Genomic DNA, 22,008 nt, shown 5'->3' with positions numbered 1-22,008 from the left:
ACTGAAGCACCAAACAGATGAAACATCTTGGATTTTCCTCCTTATGTGTCTGCATGTCATTGGGCAGCAGCCAATCAGGGACAGTTTGCACATCTCACTCTGGAGCCCTCCATGGGCACCGGGGTGATGAACCAGCTGATGCCTCGTCTTGACTCGAAAACCCGGGGCAGCCTTCTGCTTTAAGATGCCCTCCCCGGACCCGAGAAGTGGCCCAATCGCCCTCCTTTCCCAGTCACCTGATTCATGTACTGCCATTTTAAACACACAAGTTTGACTGACCACAAAAAAAAAAGAAAAAGAAAAAGAAAAAAAAAAGAAAGGGGGGAATTAGCCTATCGACAACCTCAACACAGAAATACACCCGTTTGTAAGAAGATTAAAAAATACTGGAGGATAAAAAAAAAAAAAAAATCAATCAAAGCGGCTGAGGTTGGATGCAGCCAGCGTGTGTGTGTGTGTGTGTGTGTGTGTGTGTGTGTGCGTGGATCAGAGAGGTGTTTGCGGTGGGATGTCTGCATAGACTCAGAGGGCGAAGAGGAGAGGACAATGCTGTTTTATATCACCTCTGAAAAATGAGTCTCCAGTCGTAGGGGATGCTGCACAGATCTGATAATAATCTGTCGATTCGTCTTTTCGGATTCAGCCCTCTTGCAGGCGCGTCACGCCGGCATCTCTCCCTTTGGCAGCGGCTATTTCAGGGACACACCGCAGCTTACTGTACGGCGTCTTCGATCACTCTGAGCTGCTTTTGATGCTCTCGTTACACATCTGATTTGCATAGTTTAATATCGCATCGCTGCAGCCGGATCGCCCTGAATGCTTTCGGCTGAATATCACTTGCTTCCCTGGATGTGTGAGCGTCTTATGTTTTATTTGGCCGCCGCATGAATTCTCCCACCGGATCCTCGCCGGTGTACGCTGCTGTCCTCCTCCTCCTCCACCTCCTCCTCCTCCACCACCACCACCACCTCCTCCTCTTCCTCCTCCTCCTCCTCCTCCTGCTGCTGCTGCTGCTCAGACGGCCGATTCTCGCAGAGGGCACTACCCTCCTCCCCGCCGCTAAAGACATTTTGATCGTCCTCCCCGGTCCCCCCCACCCGGACTCGACCATCACTCCGCCTGCCTCCTCATCCTCATCCTCCACCTCCACCACCTCCACCACCAGCAGCAGCAGCAGCAGCAGCAGCGCCGCCGCCTCCTCAGTAACATGTCGGGACAGTCTTTGACGGACCGGATCGCCGCCGCGCAGCACAGCATGACCGGGTCTGCCATCAGCAAAGCCGTCTGCAAGGCCACGACGCATGAAGTCAGCGGACCCAAGAAGAAACACCTTGACTGTAGGTTAAGCATACCATCACTGCTTACTGTATAGATAGCCTGCATGCACGAAGCTACCAGCATCTTTCCTCACAAAGGATAGCTTGTATAAACAGCATCTATTATCTCCCCCTACACCCCCCTCTCCCTCTCTCCTCTCCCCCTTCTCCCCCCCTCTCCCTCTCTCTCTCTCTCTCTCTCCCTCTCATCCGGCCCGGTTATGTTTGCAGCCTCTTTAATTAGGCACCATTACATTCCCTTAGATTAAAATGTGAATTACGCAGCAAAGCATACACTGCAATGTGCGCGGGCATTAACGCAGGCAGTACATTTTGATTATAAGCTGAGGGGCAATCAGCCAGGTACTATCTGTGCTTGTCATTCAGGGGAAATAGGCCACTCTGCTATAGGCTAATCATATTGCAACCAGCCGCTTTACAGTGTAGGCCCATCCATTATTAACGCCACTATCAGTGGCAGCGCTACGTCCTCTGGAGACACTTCAGTGTGCACAATGTGCGTTATTTCCTGCAGCATCCCCTACATTTTCTCGTCATTTTTTTCCCCTGTAATCTCACATTCAGGTTCACTGTCATGTCCTCTAGAGCACTATTGTCATTAATGTACTGTGTGTGTGTGTGTGTGTGTGTGTTACTGCTGTCAGTGCTGAGGTGCTGGAGGAGCAGAGAGTCACACTGTGTGCACTGTAGCTCTGCTGGTGGGTGTTAAAATGAGCCATTTAAGCTGGTGTCAGTACAGATTCTTTATCTCCACATTCTGCTAATTACCTGCGTGTGTGCAAACTGCAGTAATCACGTACACAGGGAGACAGAGAGTTCTTCACATGTAGATTTTTACCAGTGATTATTAGGTTAGGTGGCTTTTCTGCCTCTCTGTAATTACTTGACATGATCGATGGAGAGCACAGCAATCAATGGTGCTGCCAATCAGACCCACAGGCAGTCAGTGCGACGGCTACAAAAGACAGACAGACTGCCTGACAGACGCGCAAATAGCAAGATGGCTAATCAAGAGGAGATGTGGATAAATCAGACTGAGAGAAACAACAAGGCAGGTAGCCAAACAGGCTGAGAGTCAGTCGTCCAGCTACACACCCGGCCAGTCAGCCAGCAAGTTTGGCAGTGGATTAGTCAGTCATGTCCACAGCAGAGGTGACACTGGGAATTCTGGGCTCCCTCACAAGATGTGCCACCGGGCATCTCAACACAATACATCTAAATTAGGGCTGTATCACTTTGCCCTACACGAAAGAGGCCACTAACGCAGAAAAAACACCCGGTGGGGGAGTCTGAAAAGGTTCAGAGGCAAGTTTGTAAATGCACTTGTGATGAAAAAGCAGCAATTTCAGTAATTACTGCAACTTTGATTTCTTATCTTGATGGTGACCACCACTAAAAGCCAATTATTTTGGGTTTCAGTGGTATTACGGCTGTGGCAAATTGTGAGGCTAATGTTTTAGATTCTACGGTATGTTGGCTGTGATTACATTTTTAATTTCTAAAAAACATCAAGCGGATTGAGGAGCCCAAATAAAGCACTCTCAAGAGCTAGAGAATAAATAAACAATCAGTTAAAGGGTATTGAGTGATTGGCACCATCATTGGTTTATTACTGTGCCACAGTTTTATAAGAACGTAGCACCCCTGCAGTTATTAAATGGTAGAAGGTCGTCCACCTTCAGCGCCCGCCATGAGTGGGAGCCTCTCACAAACTAGTAAATGTCACGTAACTGAAAATAGAACCGGAGCATTTACATGACAAATTTTCATCCATCAAATGGATTATAAAAAGGTTTTATACCACCGCTCTCAAGGACAGTGAAGTTTCTCTCGGAACTGGTCAGCTTATTTTGGTCGAGGTGGTTACGTGAGGTGTTTTTGCTCTGATCCGGCTCTTATTCTGATCATTAGTGGAATAAAAAGGTCTGTGCCAAAGCAGAAACTGTAAGCCTGGCTCAATTCACCCCCCTGGAAGCCTGAATTGAATTTTTAGCTGAATGAATGTTTTGTACTTGAGTCATTCAGATGCAGCTGTTCTAATAGACACGGCTAGCTGGCACAATAAAACACTTTCTATTTGCTGCTAGAGGGCCCCTCTTCTCCATCACATGATATAATGTACAGCTCTGTGGTGTATATAGGGTGCATGCAGAGCCCGCACTTCTCAGGCTAGGGAAAGACACAGGAAGGAAGTGCCTTAGTGATCAGGTGGTCAGCAGCTCGAATCCTAGCTGAGAGGACCTTGGTGGAGGAGTGGATAAAGAATACAAAGAACAGACAACGAACTCAAATGCTCTAAAGGAGCCTCTGATGAGTCAGCTGCACAAGACTGCGGGTCGATCTGAGGTCTGACGGTTCAGATGTGTGTGACCCAGGCTGTCTTTGTGCAACTCACTCAGACCACCACTGGATTTGAAAGTCTTTTCTTATTCAACTTGCCTGCTTTAACGGGCTCATAAAAAGTGACAGATACTTGGTCTGTATTTTGAGGTAATTGATGGGTGCATAAAAGCCTTCAGTCGGAACAGAAAAGGCTTAAAGGAACGAAATATAATGAAACAGAGGTTTCCGGCACAGTTGTCCATCAGCGAGGTTTAAAATCGCATCAGCTGCAGGTAACCTAGGCTACGTTTCTTTCTGTTTCTGCACTTGGGTCGTGATTTTTCGATCAGTTTACCTAATCTGAGACGTTTGATAAATACAGACGACATTTCAGTCCCCTTTAGAATATAGTGAACTTGTTATTGATCCATCCTTGCCAGACACAATGGAAAGAAAAGACGAATCGCTGTGCCATTTCTCCGAATGCAACGCATGATGAATCAAATACAAAGCTGGTCACTGAAGCCGGTCAGAGTGAGCAAATCCAGGTCTCATCTGCATTTTTTTCTCTAAAGTGTCATGACCTTGACAGACTGGTTAGTGACATATACGGCCGATGTTGATTATTTACAATGCCGTAGCAAATGATGGGCATGACAGACAGAGTAATAGGATTTCACCTTAACAGGGCAATATTCTGCATGGCTGAGATTAGCAGAGAGCGCCGATAGAAACCATATTCATCACACGTAAAATAGTAATCAGGTCAAAGATGACCTTCTGCCCCGAAAGCACAGTTAGTTGTGTCATTCAGGATATGATTTAATTGGTTGTGTGCCATGGCTGTAAAAGTGATGTACTGTAGGTGTTTGCAAAAAACAACAAAATGTGCTGAGAATAATCATGAACTCCTTCAAAGAGAGGAAGTTGAAATCACATCAGGAGAACAAAAATACAATAGATGATGTGGCTTTGACGCATGAATAGATACCTCCAACACACCGCCTCCCACGTCTATGTGTCAGTATAATGACCTTAACTTTCAATAACTCAATTTATGTAAAGCCAAGGTCTTAAAACATTTTGAATAAGGTTTTAAATAGATTTTACAGCAAGTGTCTTCTCAAGAATACATCCCTTTAAGACCTATTTTATCCCTACTAACATTACAAATGCCTTCAATTTAAGTTGAATTTGTCATCTTATTCTTTTTGTAACTGTTTGCAGCCTGTAATCCTAAATCTTATCTCTAATTGCATTATTGACATTACATTATTTCCAACTTGGACTGCCGCTTATCAATAATCCCAGCTGGCAATAATACAGTCGATAGTTCATCACATCCCTCTGGCTGTCTACACTGTCACACACCCATGATTAAATTCTAGCTGATGTATTATCACCCAAAGGAATACATAGAGTTGGACCCAGCACAGAAATATTTGACCGGAGAAGCTCAGTTTTTCAGGTGCAGCTGTATTCAAGTGGACGCACGACTGCTATCAACTATAACACAGGAAGCGTAAAATAAAACCTTTAAACAAGCTTAGCTAGCGGCTCAGTGAGGCTGTATTGAGCTACGGTGGTGCTCCGAGCTAAATACTAACATTAGCATGCTATTAAACCAAAGTATTGGACAAATTAAAACTATGACCTGATGATGGCACTAGATAAAATGTAAAGGCATCACAAGTCATTTCAATTAATTCTGAGGGGAACATGAATGTTGCTACCAAATTTCATGGTAATCCACTCAATAGATGTTGAGATATTTCAGTTTGGACCAAAGTGATGGACTGACATTGCCGTCCATGTTGCTAGTGTGGCTAAAAAACTGTGTCGCATGATCCATCTTATCGGTGTGTTTGCGTGCGTTCACTTTTGACAGGAAACATTAGTTAGTTGGAATCAATATCGTCCCATTAATTACTGAGTCAGAAGGAAATTCACAAACAAACCATTAACAATATGTAAAGCATGACTGAATGCAACCATTATCATGTAAGATTTTGATATTAATGTCCAGAGATTTAATTAGGAGGAGGTACTTTGAAAAATAAAGATTGGTTGTAGCCATTTTTATGTAACACAGTGGTGCATTCATTTTTAGGTATAAATCCAGGTATAAATGAGTTTCACAGCGACATATACTGTGTGTCATAATCTAATCTATAATCATCTGTTTTTATGTTAGCATTGCTAAATATGAATGTTTATTCACAATTTGTTGGTTTGGGAATGATCTGATGGGTTTGTATATTGTTTGGCGCCAAATGTCATGGCGTTAGCGCAACAGAAGAGTCATGGCAGGCAAAGTCGGAGGGTCGATGAAGACTATAATCAATACTTCTACATTTATGAGGTTTTCACACTCAAAAATAACATATAAAAAAGTAAAGCTGAAAAGGATTGAAGCATTAGCTGCAGTGAATTGCGGGTGCTCCGGGTGCCTTTGACATGCATTAAACATTTATCCGTGGTATCAGCTGGGAGTCTTTGGTAGCCAGCGTTTGAGCGGGCACAGAAAACATCACACAGCTTTCAAATAAACCCCGATAACCTCTGATCCTGCGGAAGAAACAGACCAAGGATTTGCCTCAGAAACCAAACTGCTTGAAGTTTTCTCACAGTAACTCGACACAGTAACACAAATTCTCCCTCGCGTCTGTCTTTGAACACAAGTTAACTTCCTCTCACTCCCCCAGTGGCTTCACGTACCACATCAGGGCCTTTAAATCTTGTTCCTTTACTTGTGCTCTGCCGTCAAATCCACGTGATCTGGTCGTATTTGTGATTTATTCCGTCTGTCCGTGTTATTTTATCATTTTGTTCCAATGTTCCTTCAGTAAATGAGATATCTGGCCTCCATCAATATTAATAGCTATTATTACATTGCTGTTCCTGGCTGAGTATTAAATAATTTGCACAATTTTTTTTTTTTCTTAACAGGGATTTTCAGAACAAAATAGTAAGATAAATGTGATTGGAAATGATCTTAAACTCGCCGATAAATGCCACTGAACAGATTACATGGAGCAGCTACAGTAAGTGCACGCTGCAGTCCATTTATATGAAGGGTTTTACTGTAAGGAACACAAGTTTAAAGAGAAAAATCTATGTCACTGCAGCAGTCCGAATGAACGTTTTTTAATCAGTGAACATATAGTATACAGTATAATGGGTCGGATAAGAATAAGCATACTTCTGCCATTTAGAGCTTGGTTCTTATAGCAGTCAGTAAATCTTTGAGATTAAACAGGCACCGAGCATACTTCACATTTTGATCTTAAACCACAGAAATCCTCAAAGAATTTAGGGCACTGTTCCACCAATCTGTCCTACTTGAAAACTTATTTTTCGGCCCTACAAAAAGACAAGTGTTTCATTTATCGGCCCTCTGAGTCCGACACACAGCAGAGCACTGGGCTCGTTCCACATTTGCTTTGAACAGACAATTTACACTCTGGATGCGACTCTCAGAGGGTAAACGTTGTGGTCAACTTAGTTTCAGCCCATCACTGCTGCTCTGGAAGAAAACTGATTCATTATTCATCATCAGTCCATTCATTTGACAGTTTTTTTTTTTAAATATGCATCCTTTGAGTTGATTGTGCTGGAATAGAATTGACCTTGTAATGTAACTTTCAATCTTCTGAGTTGATTTTTCATTGGCAGGTTGGTGGAGTTGGTAGGTAGCACCATTGAATTACAGCAACAAAATGGATTTTGTGTTACGGTATCCCTGCTTCTGATTCATCTGTCTATACAGTCTCTATTATTAAATAATCAGTTGCTCATTGATTCATGTGCTGATATTGAGTGAGTCAAATTGGTTGCACCAGTCAATAAGAACGCATTCATCATGCTTGTTCACTCATTCCATCGATTCATAATAACTCAACCTGTAAGCTCTCCAAGGTAATAAATTATGATTTTGACACATGGCTGGTGCTTTTCTTCACATTGACTTACAGTTGATGAACAGGCAGGATTTGGCTTTAAGGACACGTCAACGGTGACAGTAGATCTCTAACCACACCGTTATTTTATTAATTTACTTTCCTCTTTGAACGATCTCTGTATGTCCAGACCCTCTCATGTTATTTTGTGTGTCCTTCAGACCTGATCCACTGCACCAATGAGCTGAACGTCAGCATCCCCCACCTGGCAGACACGCTGCTGGAGCGCACAGCCAGCAACAGCTGGATCGTGGTTTTTAAAGCGCTCATCACCACACACCACCTCATGATGTACGGCAACGAGGTGAGCTGAACGCACCAACGTATGGAAGCCCGGAGAGGTCAAAAATGGTTACTTTTTAACTTCTCTTGATAACAAGATAGTAGTTTGTCATCTTGACATAACAAGCAAGTTCACACAGGTTTCCATTCAAACGAGCCACAGATGTGCGGTAAAATCATACAAACATTAGGGGTTTTTTTACAGTGCAGTTTTTGCCAACAGAAAAATCAGCAAGGCCAAGAAACTACTTTGTAAAAAAATGTACATAAAATTTGGAATAGAAGTTACATTTCAGGAGCCAGGGACTCATTACACTGCTCACACTACAAGAGGAACAGCAGAAACATCAAACATGTTAAATGACGAGCTTCTCTGACTTCTCTGGTTACTGTGGGTGTGCTGACCCTCGAACATGATGTTCTGAAAATGTATAAAGGATGATTGGGTTTACCTGACCTGAAAAACTGCGAGGTTTTAAGAACCAAGCATTGGCACCTTCCAGTTTCAGAGGAAGTCAAAGTTTCCATTTCATGACTTGAGGTCAACAAATTCAGCCACTGTGAAATGCTTGTACAACTCGCGTCTACAAATGACCTCTTCACTTTTTGTGACATGACTTAATGTTGTCAGGGAACAGCATGAGTCACTCTCTTTCCTCTGTCCTTTTTTTTTCCATCAGAGATTGATGCAGTACCTTGCCTCCAGAAACACGCTCTTCAACCTCAACAACTTCCTAGATAAGGCAGCACTACAAGGTAATTTAATGCTATTCGGCTGTTTGTAAACTCAGCAGTGCTGTACGTCAAATAAAATGACTTTGTGTCGGACTCTCCCTGGCTCTGTAGCGCTATCAATAAACCCATTTCAGAGCCCATTTCAAAGGAAAGCTACAGTCCAGGGTTGAAAAGCTGGAGACAAACGTGTCTTTTGTTTGATGCAGGAAGCTGCTGAATGTTACTGATAATGGAAACATGCCCACCAACTGTATGAATGAATATATTCAAAAGTAAAAACCAATACATAAATCGGTCTCAAGGTCAGATGGTGCAAGGGCAGGTTTGAGACATCGGGGAAAAGCAGATTGCTTAGCATAGTTAGTCCATTTCATATGAGAGGGATTATGGTTTCTTAACCTAGTTTGAAAATAGGCCAAGGTGATCGGTCTCTAACTGCACCGCCCCCTCTATGTCCCCCCAGGGTATAACATGTCAACTTTCATCAGACGCTACAGTCGCTACCTGAATGAAAAAGCCATGTCGTACAGACTAGCAGCAGTGGACTTCACCAAGATGAAGAGAGGGTAACAAACTCTACACACACCACTGACATACATGTCACATATATGGAAGGGCATTATGGGCCTTTTTTATTAATTCATTCTAATAATGTTCATTCACACTTTTCCACAACATTTTTTATTTTCATGCGGTACTTTAACTATATAGCAAATAGATTTTCCTTAAAGTGAACCTATTTAAATTTGGCTAAACAGTGGCCACAAGTTGCAATAATGGAATAATGTTACTAAACGCTAAAATGTACTGTAAGTCAGTGAACTGACCCATAAAGTCCACCAATAAAGTTTGTTAACCAACAGTGTAGCTAACATTAGCCACCAGAAGCTACTGGTCATACCAGACCAATTACGTCTGTAGTTTCAAAACCCCACAAATTCATCTTCACAGCTTCACTTTAAAATGTGTTTCTAGTTGTGAATCCATACCAAAAGCCTTTTTTCTGTGTTATTTCTAAATCGACCTCCTCCACATATTCACACCTCAGTCGACAGGTCTGATAAGTGTTTGTGCACGTGGTCTTGTTTGTTACCAGAGCTGAAGGCGTGATGCGCACCATGAACACAGAGAAGCTAATTAAGACTCTGCCCACTATTCAGAACCAGCTGGATGCACTGCTGGATTTCCAGGTAAAATCGTAAAAGACACAAGACTTGTTACAAAAACGTGTAGCAGTCACTGCAGTATCTTTATCCAAACTTAGTGTCTTTATTCTTTTCTTTTCTTGCATCCAGCCTAACTCCAATGAGCTGACCAATGGAGTGATCAACACAGCGTTCATGTTGCTGTTTAAAGACTCCATACGGCTGTTTGCTGCTTACAATGAGGGGGTCATCAACATGCTGGGTAAACCACCACACAGACAATGCAGCAGAGCCACAGTAAACCTCTGTTGAGTCCATTCATGCACTAATCTGCCTCTGGTGTCGCAGTCACAACACTGTGACTCTACTCTATCTATTTTTAAGGGGAAATCAATTTTTCCACCGGCTGTCTCTTGACTTGAAGTCCAATTAAAGACTATAAAGATCACCCCCTTTTCGTCCATTATTCATTAAGCCAGTGAGGAGTCAGGGGCGAAGAACAGACCATCAGAGTTCATTAAATGATTTATTACTTAACTGGCCTGATCGGAGGTGCTTCAACAATGGTTATATAGTAGCTGCAGGTGTTTACCAGATGTGCACCCTCAGGACGAGCCAGGCTGATTCCTTAAGCAGTTCAGTTTATTGGATTATATACATTTCTAACACTATCATCTAGGACCTCGGTGTGCTAAAATAATTCTTTATTACCTAAATTATTGATGGAAGTTAATATGTACGTTTCCTTCCTGGTCTTCTGATCCACAGAGAAATATTTTGACATGAAGAAGAACCAGTGCAAAGAAGCTCTGGAGATCTACAAGACTTTCCTCAACAGGATGACCAAACTGTCTGAGTTTCTCAAAGTGGCAGAGGTAACGTCCGTTTGTCCCACCGCTCCTCCACAGAGGACACAGAGAGGGCGAGAATATCTGTCTGGAGCGAATCTCGAAAGCCTCCTGTCCTATAAACACACCTCCACATTCTTTTATAATTTTCACTTGTTTCCCAGAAGAATTTCACCCGCAGAGAAAGTCCACTTTAACCTGTTAAGATTCGCTCCAGACGTCTGCCACCCTTTGGATCTGATTTACGGTCGATATTTTCTCACTTAAAACTGACCGTAGATCAGCGTCCACGGGCCTCTTCTTCTTAATCTTCCAAGTCTTTTTTTTTTTTGCCTCTAGATTTTCTCCTGTTTCTGTCCTTCTCTTGCCCTGACCTTGGGACGGGGTTACTCCAAGACAGTGATTAATGGCTAAGTCTTAGCCTATCAGAGAGCCACTCATGTAGAGCTTCCAGTTGAGGGACCCCTCGCGTGCTGCCTGTTCACATGCCTGCACTGCATGCCCAAGCAAGCTCTTTTTCTATCACTATCTCTGTCTTCCTCTTCCTCTTATTTCATTTCCTTTTTTTATTCATAATGGCTGTTATCCAGTTAACAGGTGCAGTCCTTGCTAGGCTTCACAGTGAATATAAACAGTTGTATCCTCTGTAGACTGCGTAGCATTATCCCGTGCGCCAACTTCAAAGGCTTTCTCTCTGCTTGGTTTCGTTCCCATTTGGAAGAAGGTTTGGGGTGCAGCCGCTCGATCCAAAGACAAAAAAAAAAAAAAAAAAAAACCAGACTAACGTTGACTTTAAGGACCCATTCATTTTACCTGTCTAACAAAATGTGTGTTTGTCTGTTTGTGTGTCATCTGTGTCCCTCCCTTGTCTTTCTGTTCAAAGTCAACATTAGTTGAGTGTCTTCCTTTTGGATGTTTCTTACCTCGCAGTCATGTGACCTGTTGTCTGCCCTCTCAGCCCTGCCTGTTCGATCAGTCGGTGTGCTACGCATTCATTTCAAACCAGTCTCCAGATCTGAGTGTGTGCGTGTGTGTGTTTTTATAAGTGTGTATGTGTGTGTACATATACTGTGTATATATGTATATATATAGGTGTTTGTATGTGTGTGCATGCGCCCTCCTCCCCTCCTCCTCTGTTGTCTTTTATTTGTTTTCCTTTCCAGCCACTGCATGAAGTAATGAATGCTTGGGTTTGATTCTTCTTTCTCCCTCCTCCTCCTCCTCCTCTTCCTCCTTCACACGCCTCTTCCCTTTTTTTACTCTGTTGGGTTTTTTGGTTTATTCCTTGTTTTGTTATTACATATGGTTTATTTTTTATTTTGCCTCCCTCCTCCCTCCCCTTACCCCTCCCTCCTTTTTTGTGACACAGCGAGTTGGGATAGATCAGGGCGACAGCCCCGATCTCACACAGGTCAGTCTACATCTCATCTCAATCAGTCAATCAACCAGTCAGTCAACTAGTATTTAAATCCGTCAAGTCAATCCCATAATGCTTCATTCTAAACGCTCCCGTTCCCTACTCACCCTACAGACCTGCCCACACTGCAGCTGCCCCGTCCTCCTCCTCTCTTCTTCACTCGCCTTAATTCCTTCGCCTTTTCTCCTTTTCTCTCTAGAGTCTAGAATAGAGAGGAAAGAATAAATGAAGACCTGCAAATACCCTTAAAGCACCTTTTTTTAAACAGATTTTTAAGCATTAGTGCAGGAATTACATTTTTTGAATCATTGCAGAACAAATTTTACTCTAAGGTAAGATTTTGAAAGCAGCATTTTATGCAACTGAATGACAAAAGTTTTTAGCTTCTTTTTGCACATTTCTATTTTAGATTTCCATAACCGGGGCTTAGTATCTGTTTGAATTTTTCCAGCAGTCTGGCATTTTCAGAGTGTAAATATCAAGGCTTGTCTCTTCATTCAAAGGCTTATCATCCAAACAAGTCAGAACAGCTTTATGAAATAGGTTTTTGCACATATAAGCAGTGTTCAAATCATTTTCCTCAAAAGATTATGTCCCTTTGCATTAGCTGTGGGGAGAGCAGCGAATGGTTTTTATTGAATAGGTTTCTGCAAATATGACTTGGATAGGTGTACATAATGCCATCATAAGTACTGCACATCATGCTATAGGCCCCAAATGCAACGTATCCTTTTCAGTGGACACATAATTGGACGCTTTCGATGTGGAGAATCAGGTCCACATATACAAACAAACTGAAAAGGGCTGACCTTTTAAAATGAATGTCATGTTTGTAGTGCTTATGAAGACCTTATATGCCCTTATTCAACAACATAGTGACCCATGCCTATACTGAGCTCTAGATATGTGTCTGTTTTACTTTTAAACTTTTAGCATATTCTAGATTTCTCTGAAGAAGGATATCCAGAATTCGCATTTTACTCTCTTTCCCCCTTAAAATAAGTATATGAGAAATCTTTTCTTTGCTTGTTGTGTTTGCATTGTGTTCTCTGGTGTGGAAATGTAAGGCTCTAGATGAAAACCATGGTGTCACATGTGGTCAAAATGAACTCATCCATCCCTTTTTGTTTTCCAATAACGATCGCTGGCCAGCTGCTCAATGTGCATACCTGGTTTTTCACCAGACTTTTACATTTCACTGAGTTAACTTCTTTGGCTTCCAGTGGGCTGAAATTTTGGTACTTAGCTCCTTTGTTTAGTCGCTGCCTAATTTCCAAACTAAATCAAATGAATAATGCGTTGATTTGACTTTTAACCTAACGTGGAATCCACGAGTTAACTCTCAATTTTGGGACTGTGATTTTCTTTATGTGTATGCGTGCGTAAGTGTGTGTGTTTATGAGAGCGTTTGTGCGCTGCTGGCCTCTGCATGGGCTCATTAGCTGGTTCAGAGATGTATTTGTTGTATTTCTACTCTGAAGCCCTGCAGCGACGGTGCTCTGCTCTGCCCTGACCTGTCAGTCCCGCTGTGGACTTGCTTGCATGATCCAAGGCTGATGTGTGCATGCTGGTCAACCAAACCTGATGAAACCAAATGCAAAAAAAAAATTTAAAAAAAGAACAATGAGCTGTTGTAGAGTAGATAATGAATCTGAGGATGATGTCTCAATTTTGCTGCTGCTTTGTCTGTTTGTGCGAATGTGAGTGAGTGAGAAAAAACTGAGAAGGTGAGGAGATGGGAGTGAGAGGAAGCAGTGTGTCCAATTTTGTCCACTTGGCTGTGTTTCTAATGTTACCCCTTCAACCTCCCCCTCATCTACCCTCCCCCCCTTCAGGCTCCCAGTTCTCTCCTGGAGGCTCTGGAGCAGCATTTAGCGTCTCTGGAGGGCAGGAAGCTCAAAGACCTCTCTGCTGCCAGCAGGTACGATTATGTCACAAAGAAGCCACTCACATCTGCTGCATCAGCCACTTAACACTAATCTCACTGTTACTACTGCTGCTACATGGACTATTGCCACTTGTCCTACTGTTACACTACTATTATCACCTTTATTGCAAAACAAACAATGAACAACAGAGTCTACAGCCATGTTAGCAGTTCTGTGAGCTGATATTTACCAGGTGAAGTACCTTTTTAGTGTAGTGTGGTTTTGCTAATCGCCTCTAATCACAAAGTACAGCTGAGGCTGATGGGAACTCCTTTTTGCAGGTATTTCAGTCCTTAGGTAAAGAATTAGATAAATAAAAATGTTGACTTGTTGCTGGGTGAAAATCAAGGTTCACCAAAGTTATTATTCTTCACCCTGAGGAGGACATGGATGTCTGTACCATATTTCATTCAAAAATACAAACGGAAGTCATTTGGATTCATTATCTGTGAATCATGGATGTCTTCTACCACCTCTATCACTATCTAGTCTGCAACTAACACTGCAATTTGAAAAGCTTTCAGCCATGTTTGCTTTGGGGGTGGCAGCATCAGCCGGTCCGTACACCGATCTGAAATATCTCAAGAACTATTGGATAGATTGTCATGACATTTCGCACAGACAGCCTAATGACTCCGGTGATCCCCTGACTTTTCCGCTCCGCTGTTATCTTCAGACTGTTCATCATCTAATCAAAATTTCAATTTGTCCAATACTTTGGTTCTGTAAAGGTTTGGTTTTCTTTACAAAGACCGTTAAGGCCTCACAGAGCTGTTTGTGCGGCTGTAGACTCTTAGCTAAAATAATGTTAAGGTTACAAAGCACAGTAAAGTGCTACTCAGTAAAAAGACAAACGAAACAACGCAATAAAGCAACGTGTAAATTCTGCAGGCTTTGCAAAAATACATTTGTGTGTCTCACCCTAAGATCCAGCACCTTGTCCAGTGCAGTGTCGTCTCTCTCCAGCACTGGCATCTCTCTCAGCCGCATGGACGACAAGACAGAGGACAACAGACTGCAGCAACACAAGGCGAGCCATTTAGTAAAGACATTTTCAACTCATAACATACGTACACATATAGGTAGGCCTAGAGACCTGCAATACTGTGCTGAAGAAACCACAATATGATCATTGCCACTGCACAGACCTTTTCACAGAGTAACTTTTTTTGCTTTTATGTAAGAAAAGCACACTGAAATCACTTTACCTTGTGCAAGCTGGGAAGAAAAGTGTATGGCAAGTCTTTTTGTCCTCCGCACTGTTGTTGAAGTTGAATGGACAAGTGCATTAATCCTGCAGTACAGTGAAATACACTGTCTGTTGTGGCTGCTGGCCCATAGCGTACAGAGCTGCACAGAGAATGAAAATGAACCTCAAGATCCACTGCAATGGAGTTTTCATTCAAACAAAGAAGCATCCATTCTGTTAGTAAAAAAAGCACAGGGAATTGAAATATTTATAATGGTTACACTACTTAATACAAGAGATCATCTTCCAGAGGAGGTTAGCACTACTTGCATGTGTTGCAAGGACATTAACAAACCGCCGAAATCTCGTATTATATCATGTTGATGCTTCCCATGCAGGAGGACGGTCATAAGGTGATCGACATTCAGACACCCAATGCGTCACCCAGCACCCAGTCAGTAGGCAGTGCCAACAGCAGCGGAGGGGCCACAGATCTCTTCTCAAACTCACCAATCGTACCCGTCAACAACCAGTAAGTCTCTCACCTGTCGTCACACAGAGTACAAGAGAAAAATCAAGCTTGAACAAAATATTGCTTATTGTTTTCTGTTTTGTCTGCAAACTACTTGGCTTCGGTTTGTTGTTTCACTTCATCCCCTTTTGCCCAGTTCACCATGAGGCCTTTTGCCGGGCTGTCATTATAAATTAGATTTTCAAAATGGTCTTTTGTGGTTACATAAAAATAAAACGAGAAATGAAATCTCTTTTCCATTTTCCTTCCTGCAGTGTGCCAAACCTGACCAGTGAGCTGTTCACCCTGCAGCCTAACTTCACCCCCATCCAGACCACACACACTGTGCCCAACAATAACAATGCCTGGGGAGGTAGGCGTGCAGATACAACCAAACACACACACACACACACACACACACACACACACACACACATGTAATCATGCAAACGTACGATGAACCGTGCAAATAAATGCCCACTCACACACACACGCTCAAAGAAACACACACTGCTCAGAGCTGGATACGCTGTGACAGTGATGCCCCGTTGCCTCGTGCTCTTGACTCATTTCCCCTCTTTTCCCCTCTTTCGTGTTACCATGGTAACCTTTGGATGTCAGGTGACCTGCTAAAGCCAGCCCCGCCCACTCAAATTCACAGCCCTGGAGCCCACTTGCACTCTGGGAAAATGCTGCCCAATGATTTGGACTCTTCATTAGCCAACCTCGTTGGCAGTGAGTATGCTGCCTCTGTCTCCAAATATTCAGTCATCGCTTCCATTTTTCTGTCATTCCAGTTATTCCCCTCTCCCTTTGTTGCTGATTTTTCCTTTTTTCCTCTCTCAGACCTGCAGTTTGGGGCGCCAGCTAAAAAGTGAGTGCGTTTTCCTGATATCGTTACATTGGCCACAAGCAAATGACAAAATGACTGTGTGCGTCTTTGTGTGTGTGTGCTTCAGGCCAGAGCTCCAGTGGAGTCAGCTCGTAGAGAAGAAGCCAACAGGAGGGAGTGGCTGGCAGTCGAAGACCATGTGCACCAGCACCAACTGGACTCACACCACCCACCCCATGGCGCCTGCACCCATGCCCGTCCCTCAGATGGTAACATAAATGCTACTTTCATCATTGGGTGCGCTTCAAAACCTGACCAGCACAGCGCTGATGTGACTTTCACTGCACTTCAATTCGGCACAAAAAACAACATATTATATCGACTGGAATCGATGGCTCTCTGCAGCAATTAAGCTGCAGCAGTGTAAACAGCACAGACTAAAAAAAAGACAGATTGATGTTGTACTGTAGTGCCAACACGGAAAAAAGCTGTGAAAGATGAAATTTAAGTTTACCACAGCATCTGTATGTCTCTGCTTGATCGTCGGCCTCTGATGCCACCTGCACTGTTTAAGCTGGTGTCCTCGTCCTTGGCACGATGTAATGAGCTGACCAGAGGTCTGATTAGCCGCAGTAATTGAACACCTGTGTGGGCGTGCAGTCAAAGTTTAGACCATTAAACGCTGAACGCTGAACCTGAAGTCTCCAGCCAATGGCTTTACAAGTCAGCTTTCAGTGCATCTGTTATTGTCATTACATAGAGCTGCAACAAAGGACTGTTTTCATTAGCGGTTAATCTGATTATTACAAGATAAATGTCCTTCACAGTTTCCCAGAATTCAAGATGTCATCTTCAAAATGCTTGTTTCATCCAAACCCCCAAAGATATTAAATTTTAATGATATAAAACAGAGAAAGACACAGATAGCCTAAATCTGAAAATATTTGGCAGTTTTTGCCTGAAAAATGTCGTACTAGATTAATTGTTATCAAAATAGTCTCAGATTAACTAATTAATCCATTTCATTACGTGATACTGTCGACTACAAAAAACACACCAGTAGCAAATTAAGTTTTTTGGTAGTTACAAAATAACTATAGAAATGAAATGTACCTAACATTAAAGTCTCTATATTCTAGTCTTTATTCTCTGTAAATGTGGTCTTTTTGTCGGGGAAGCTCCACTGCTCCACTCTAGCAGAGAGAAGTCTTGTATTGTGTATTAATTTGGTGCCATCCATCATTATGTCAGCGAAGTCAGGTCCTGCTAATGATGTGATATCTCATTCAGGAATGAAACTCAGCAAATATACCTGTTGGCCAAATGCGACTTTCTGTTGCATTCAGGGCTTTTGAAGGAGCCCCTGAATGTGCCTCTGCCGTTTGAGCTCCACTCTAATTATCTACGCGTCTCTTCCATTCAATCCGGTTTCATCTTTTAATTTTCAACTGATTGACCTCTCAACTCAAACCGCTCATTTATGCAGCAAATGGCTCGGAAAGTCTGTGGCACGGCTTGAATAGAAAGCGATTGGAGCATGAGGCATGGGCAAAGGTCGGATTTATCTTCTCTATTTAAAGAAAAGGCACGAGTGTGGTTGTCTTTGTTGTAACTCTCTTTTTCTGTACTCTCCACAGAATGGGATGATCTATACTGGCTATGTGAGTACCGTTCTTCACTTTCTCGCCCCCCCCTCACTCCTCTTTTTGCACCTGATTTCATCCTGACAGCCTCCAAAACCCTCTGCTTTGATTTTCTAAAATCTATGCTTGTGGCACTTTTATTATTAGGCTGTTTGCATTGTTGATGACACATGAATTATTAGAGGAAAAGGGAATTATTTTGCTTATTGTGCTCCTTCGGTATTGTCGTTGCATCCCGTGTGGTAATTGCAGGGTGCATATCTGCTACCTCAGTTCAGCTGTTAAATGCTGCACCGCTTTTTGTAGCTCATTTAAGCATTTAAGATTGTTTTGCGGGGGCATTTTTGGCAGGTTAGACATGAGGCTGACAGTGTCAGGATTATGTTTGTAATCAACTTTTACTTCAAGACTAAATCAAAATTAAGACTGCATCTCAGCCAGTGAGTTACTTTGTATTGTGTTTCTCTCCTCCTTTCTGTGCAGGCTCCAGCACCAGTGGCTTTTCCTATGACGACACCCCAAGTGCCTGTGTATGGGATGGTAAAGAACGGCACCTTCCTGTCTCCTCTCAGTCATACATTCAGAAACCCTTCGTTCATACTCTGCTGGAATTGATCTACTCTAAATTTCATTTTTCTCTCCATCCACATCATCCTGTGAACGCCCCACCTTCTCCCTATTCTCCCCCTGCACGCACCCGTCCTCTGACCAGCTTCCTCCTCAGATGAGTCATCAAATGGGGGGCGTTCCCATGATGCCCCCGCAGCCTGTCATGTACAACCAGCCTGTCCTGAGACCCACCAATCCCTTTGGACCCATCCCGGGGACGCAGGTAACACACACACACACACACACACACACACACACACACACAGAGTAAAACATACAGTATATTAATGCGTATGCCACATACTATACTTAAAGACATAGTCTGACATTTAACCAAATTTGCTTTCTTTTGATTTAGATTAGAAGATATTAGTATAAAGCTTAGTATAAAGAATGGAAGCAGCTACACCAGCACCTTTAAAAACACGGGGTGGTTTTAGATTTTTTTACCTGTGGACAGAGCCAGGCTAGTTGTTTTTTCCTGTTCCCAGCCTTTATGCTTTAAAGCTAAATGGCTGTAGCCTTAAATTTACTCTAAAGACATGAGAAGGGTTTCAGTTGTGTCATGTAACTCTCTAACTAGTAACTATTTATCACAACTACTACTACTTTTAGATTACTGCTAGTGTAGTGTTGCATATCTGGGTCCTTCTTAGTTTAGTTGTGTATTTTTCTTTGCCCAGCACACACACAGCAAATTATAGACAATCTGAGATCACATAGAGCCATTTCCTGAATAGCTGCAATGCAGCGTAATAGTAGATTAGTAGATTTGACATCATAGGCTATGTTATAACGGAAACACTTTCATTTTAACCTCACAGACTCCACCACACGCATGTCAGTATGACCTGAAGCTTGCCCAAATAAACTTGAGGCACTTGGCTAATAATTGCTTTCATCTGTCAGGAAATCACAGTTATCTCAATAAATGTACTAACTGAAGTAAGGTGTAATCGCAGAAATTGGCCCTGGCTGCTTGAAACATTTTTTTAGCGTATGTGCCAGAGAGCAGTTGTTATTGGACTGAATAAGCACCAAATTTGGTCCAGTATCCATTTCTTATAATACATCCGTTGTGTTGTAATCTGGCCAAGACTTTCCTGTGTTTTGGTTGCTGGGACAGACATGCATGTTACTGCATGTGAGTCTATGAATCATTCAGTGAACGGATGCCTAGCAAAGCCGAGCTGAATTGAGTCAGAGCTGCTGCCCAGGGACAGACTCAGCTAAGCGACTGAGCTAACACAGCGGCACAAAAGCTAAGAGTGGCCGTCTGTCAGAAGTTGTGTACAGAACGAACGAGAGACCCAGCAGAAGAGCCGTGGTGGCGGCAGTGGGGGATTGTGGAAGGGTCTCTGCCGCACATGTGGTTTGGTCTGAGATGCTGAGTTTACATGAAAAGAACCTTTAAATAATGGGAGCCTTCTGGAGTAACTAATGCACTCATTATAGGTATTCTTAACGATTTATAAGTAGCGTTCCAGCTGTGGTACCTTCAAAAAGCAGGACATGTCATGTCAGATGATAATAAAATTGGCACACAAGTGTGAAAAAGGTGTTTTTCACAGCGTGTAATTACCAGTTAGTATGACTACAAGACTATCAGGAGAACAAACAAGTATATTTTGACCAATTACTCAAAACATAACAGAGTAATATAATTGCTTACTGAGCTCTCACACTTACTGAGAAGCTGTTTTCCTGGCACTGCTGTAGGTAATGTGCTTGTCAATAGATGCCTGAACACTTGATGAGGTGTTTTGTTGAACTAAATTACTCTCCACCCCCCCTCACCCCCCCACCCCCTCCCCGTCCTCTGCAGATGCACTTCATGTAGGGATGATGTTGTAACCATGGCAGCAAAGCCGAGAGAGAGAAAAGGCGAGAGGAAAGAGATGGAGAGAAAGAGTCGAAAACAAATCCAGAACCAAATCCAGTGCCGGAGGAAGAAAGAAGAGGACAGAGAGGCAAAGGGAGGGGAGAGGAAGAAGGAGAGAGGACCAGAGGACGGATAAACGAAGAAATGCTGATGTCTGTTTTCATGTCGCCTGACCCTCTAATCTCCTCTCCTCTCTCCATGTGGCTTCTGATCTCTCTGTCTTTGAATCTGCTATGCTGGGGCACGAGAGGCTCCGCATCAATCCCACTCATCCTCTGTTTGATTTGCCAAGTCAAATGGCAATAACAACCTGTGATGACACTACGGAGACTGACAGCTCTATGGAAATGCAGAGGCTCCATTTCCACATCCTGATCTCCTCATCCTGATAATTTCCTGTATAAAAAAAACTTACCCACTTCCCTCTCCATCGCTCAACTGAATCAAACTCGGAGGACACGCGTCTCTTTCTCTGATTGGATTGTTTGCTGGCACTTTACTCAATGTGAACTTTGCCAAGGGTGTATGTCTGTGTAGGTGATTTTAGCATCTCGTTCAGATTGGTTCCCCCGTTTGTGTCATCCATCACCTGATGTCAGATGTAATTGATTTGAATGTGTGTGTGTGTGTGTGTGTTCCTTTTTCTACATTTCAATGTGCTGCATCAACATTACCGTTTGAGTCTTTTTACAAGCTCCATGTGTTCTTAATTGCCAACTTCACATCCAGAATCTGGCGTGGAACGATAATTTTGCGGGCACGCTTGTGTGTGTGTGTGTGTGTGTGTGTGTGTATGGACGTGGCTGTGTAGGGTATGTACTGTATGTGTCTCTCTCTTGGTACCTGATGTCATTACTGTGTTGCCAGGTACCAATGTGTTACTGCACTGGAACTAACTGATGAAAGCACTGAGCCAGACCCAGGCATTGCATTTGGATGTAAACAAACCTCTAACACTAACTTTGCTACTTGGGGACGTGCTGTACACACTGTGCATTTTCTTTTTCTTTTGCTCCTCTACAGCTGTGCAATATCATGCAGTCTCATTACTGTCTGTCCCACTCATCAGTAGGCTGTTTAGAAGCTGTTCCCTGCTGTAGTGTTGTTCTTCTTGCGCGTCTACATCATGTTTCTGTACAGAAAGCTGGTTTATTTTTCTCTATTTGTTTCTTAACCTGATCCAACTCCTGTTTTGTTGTACCCGTACTGCTCTAAAAGTAGTGAAAAATGCACTGAGAGCCAGATAGAGAGGTGACAGGATATCAGCAAGGCGGTGAATCTCAGTCTGGCAATCGTTAATGGTCTAACTCCCAACTGTACGATGTCCTCCCTGTCCTGACCATTCATCCTGTCCAAATTTAGTCTCCTG

The 22,008-nt window shown here is 42.9% G+C and overlaps 1 protein-coding gene across 1 annotated transcript; it reads left to right on the top strand.

Annotated features, from left to right (window-relative positions):
• Window positions 1-1,207: 1,207 nt before the first annotated feature.
• LOC139213172 (phosphatidylinositol-binding clathrin assembly protein-like) lies at window positions 1,208-20,597 on the top strand. Its single transcript, XM_070843810.1, has 19 exons — window positions 1,208-1,337; window positions 7,780-7,922; window positions 8,581-8,656; window positions 9,099-9,201; window positions 9,732-9,825; window positions 9,931-10,042; window positions 10,549-10,655; window positions 11,998-12,039; window positions 13,881-13,966; window positions 14,901-15,003; window positions 15,561-15,694; window positions 15,949-16,046; window positions 16,295-16,408; window positions 16,520-16,547; window positions 16,633-16,774; window positions 18,143-18,166; window positions 18,632-18,688; window positions 18,861-18,981; window positions 20,566-20,597. Exons 1-19 carry the CDS (start codon window positions 1,208-1,210, stop codon window positions 20,595-20,597), a joined length of 1,746 nt encoding a protein of 581 aa, XP_070699911.1.
• Window positions 20,598-22,008: the final 1,411 nt, after the last annotated feature.

The sequence above is a fragment of the Pempheris klunzingeri genome, chromosome 14, assembly GCF_042242105.1.
Source record: "Pempheris klunzingeri isolate RE-2024b chromosome 14, fPemKlu1.hap1, whole genome shotgun sequence".
NCBI classification, from domain to species: domain Eukaryota; kingdom Metazoa; phylum Chordata; class Actinopteri; order Acropomatiformes; family Pempheridae; genus Pempheris; species Pempheris klunzingeri.
The sequence above is the reverse complement of the archived record's forward strand: the minus strand, read 5'-3'. Positions and strand labels throughout refer to the sequence as shown.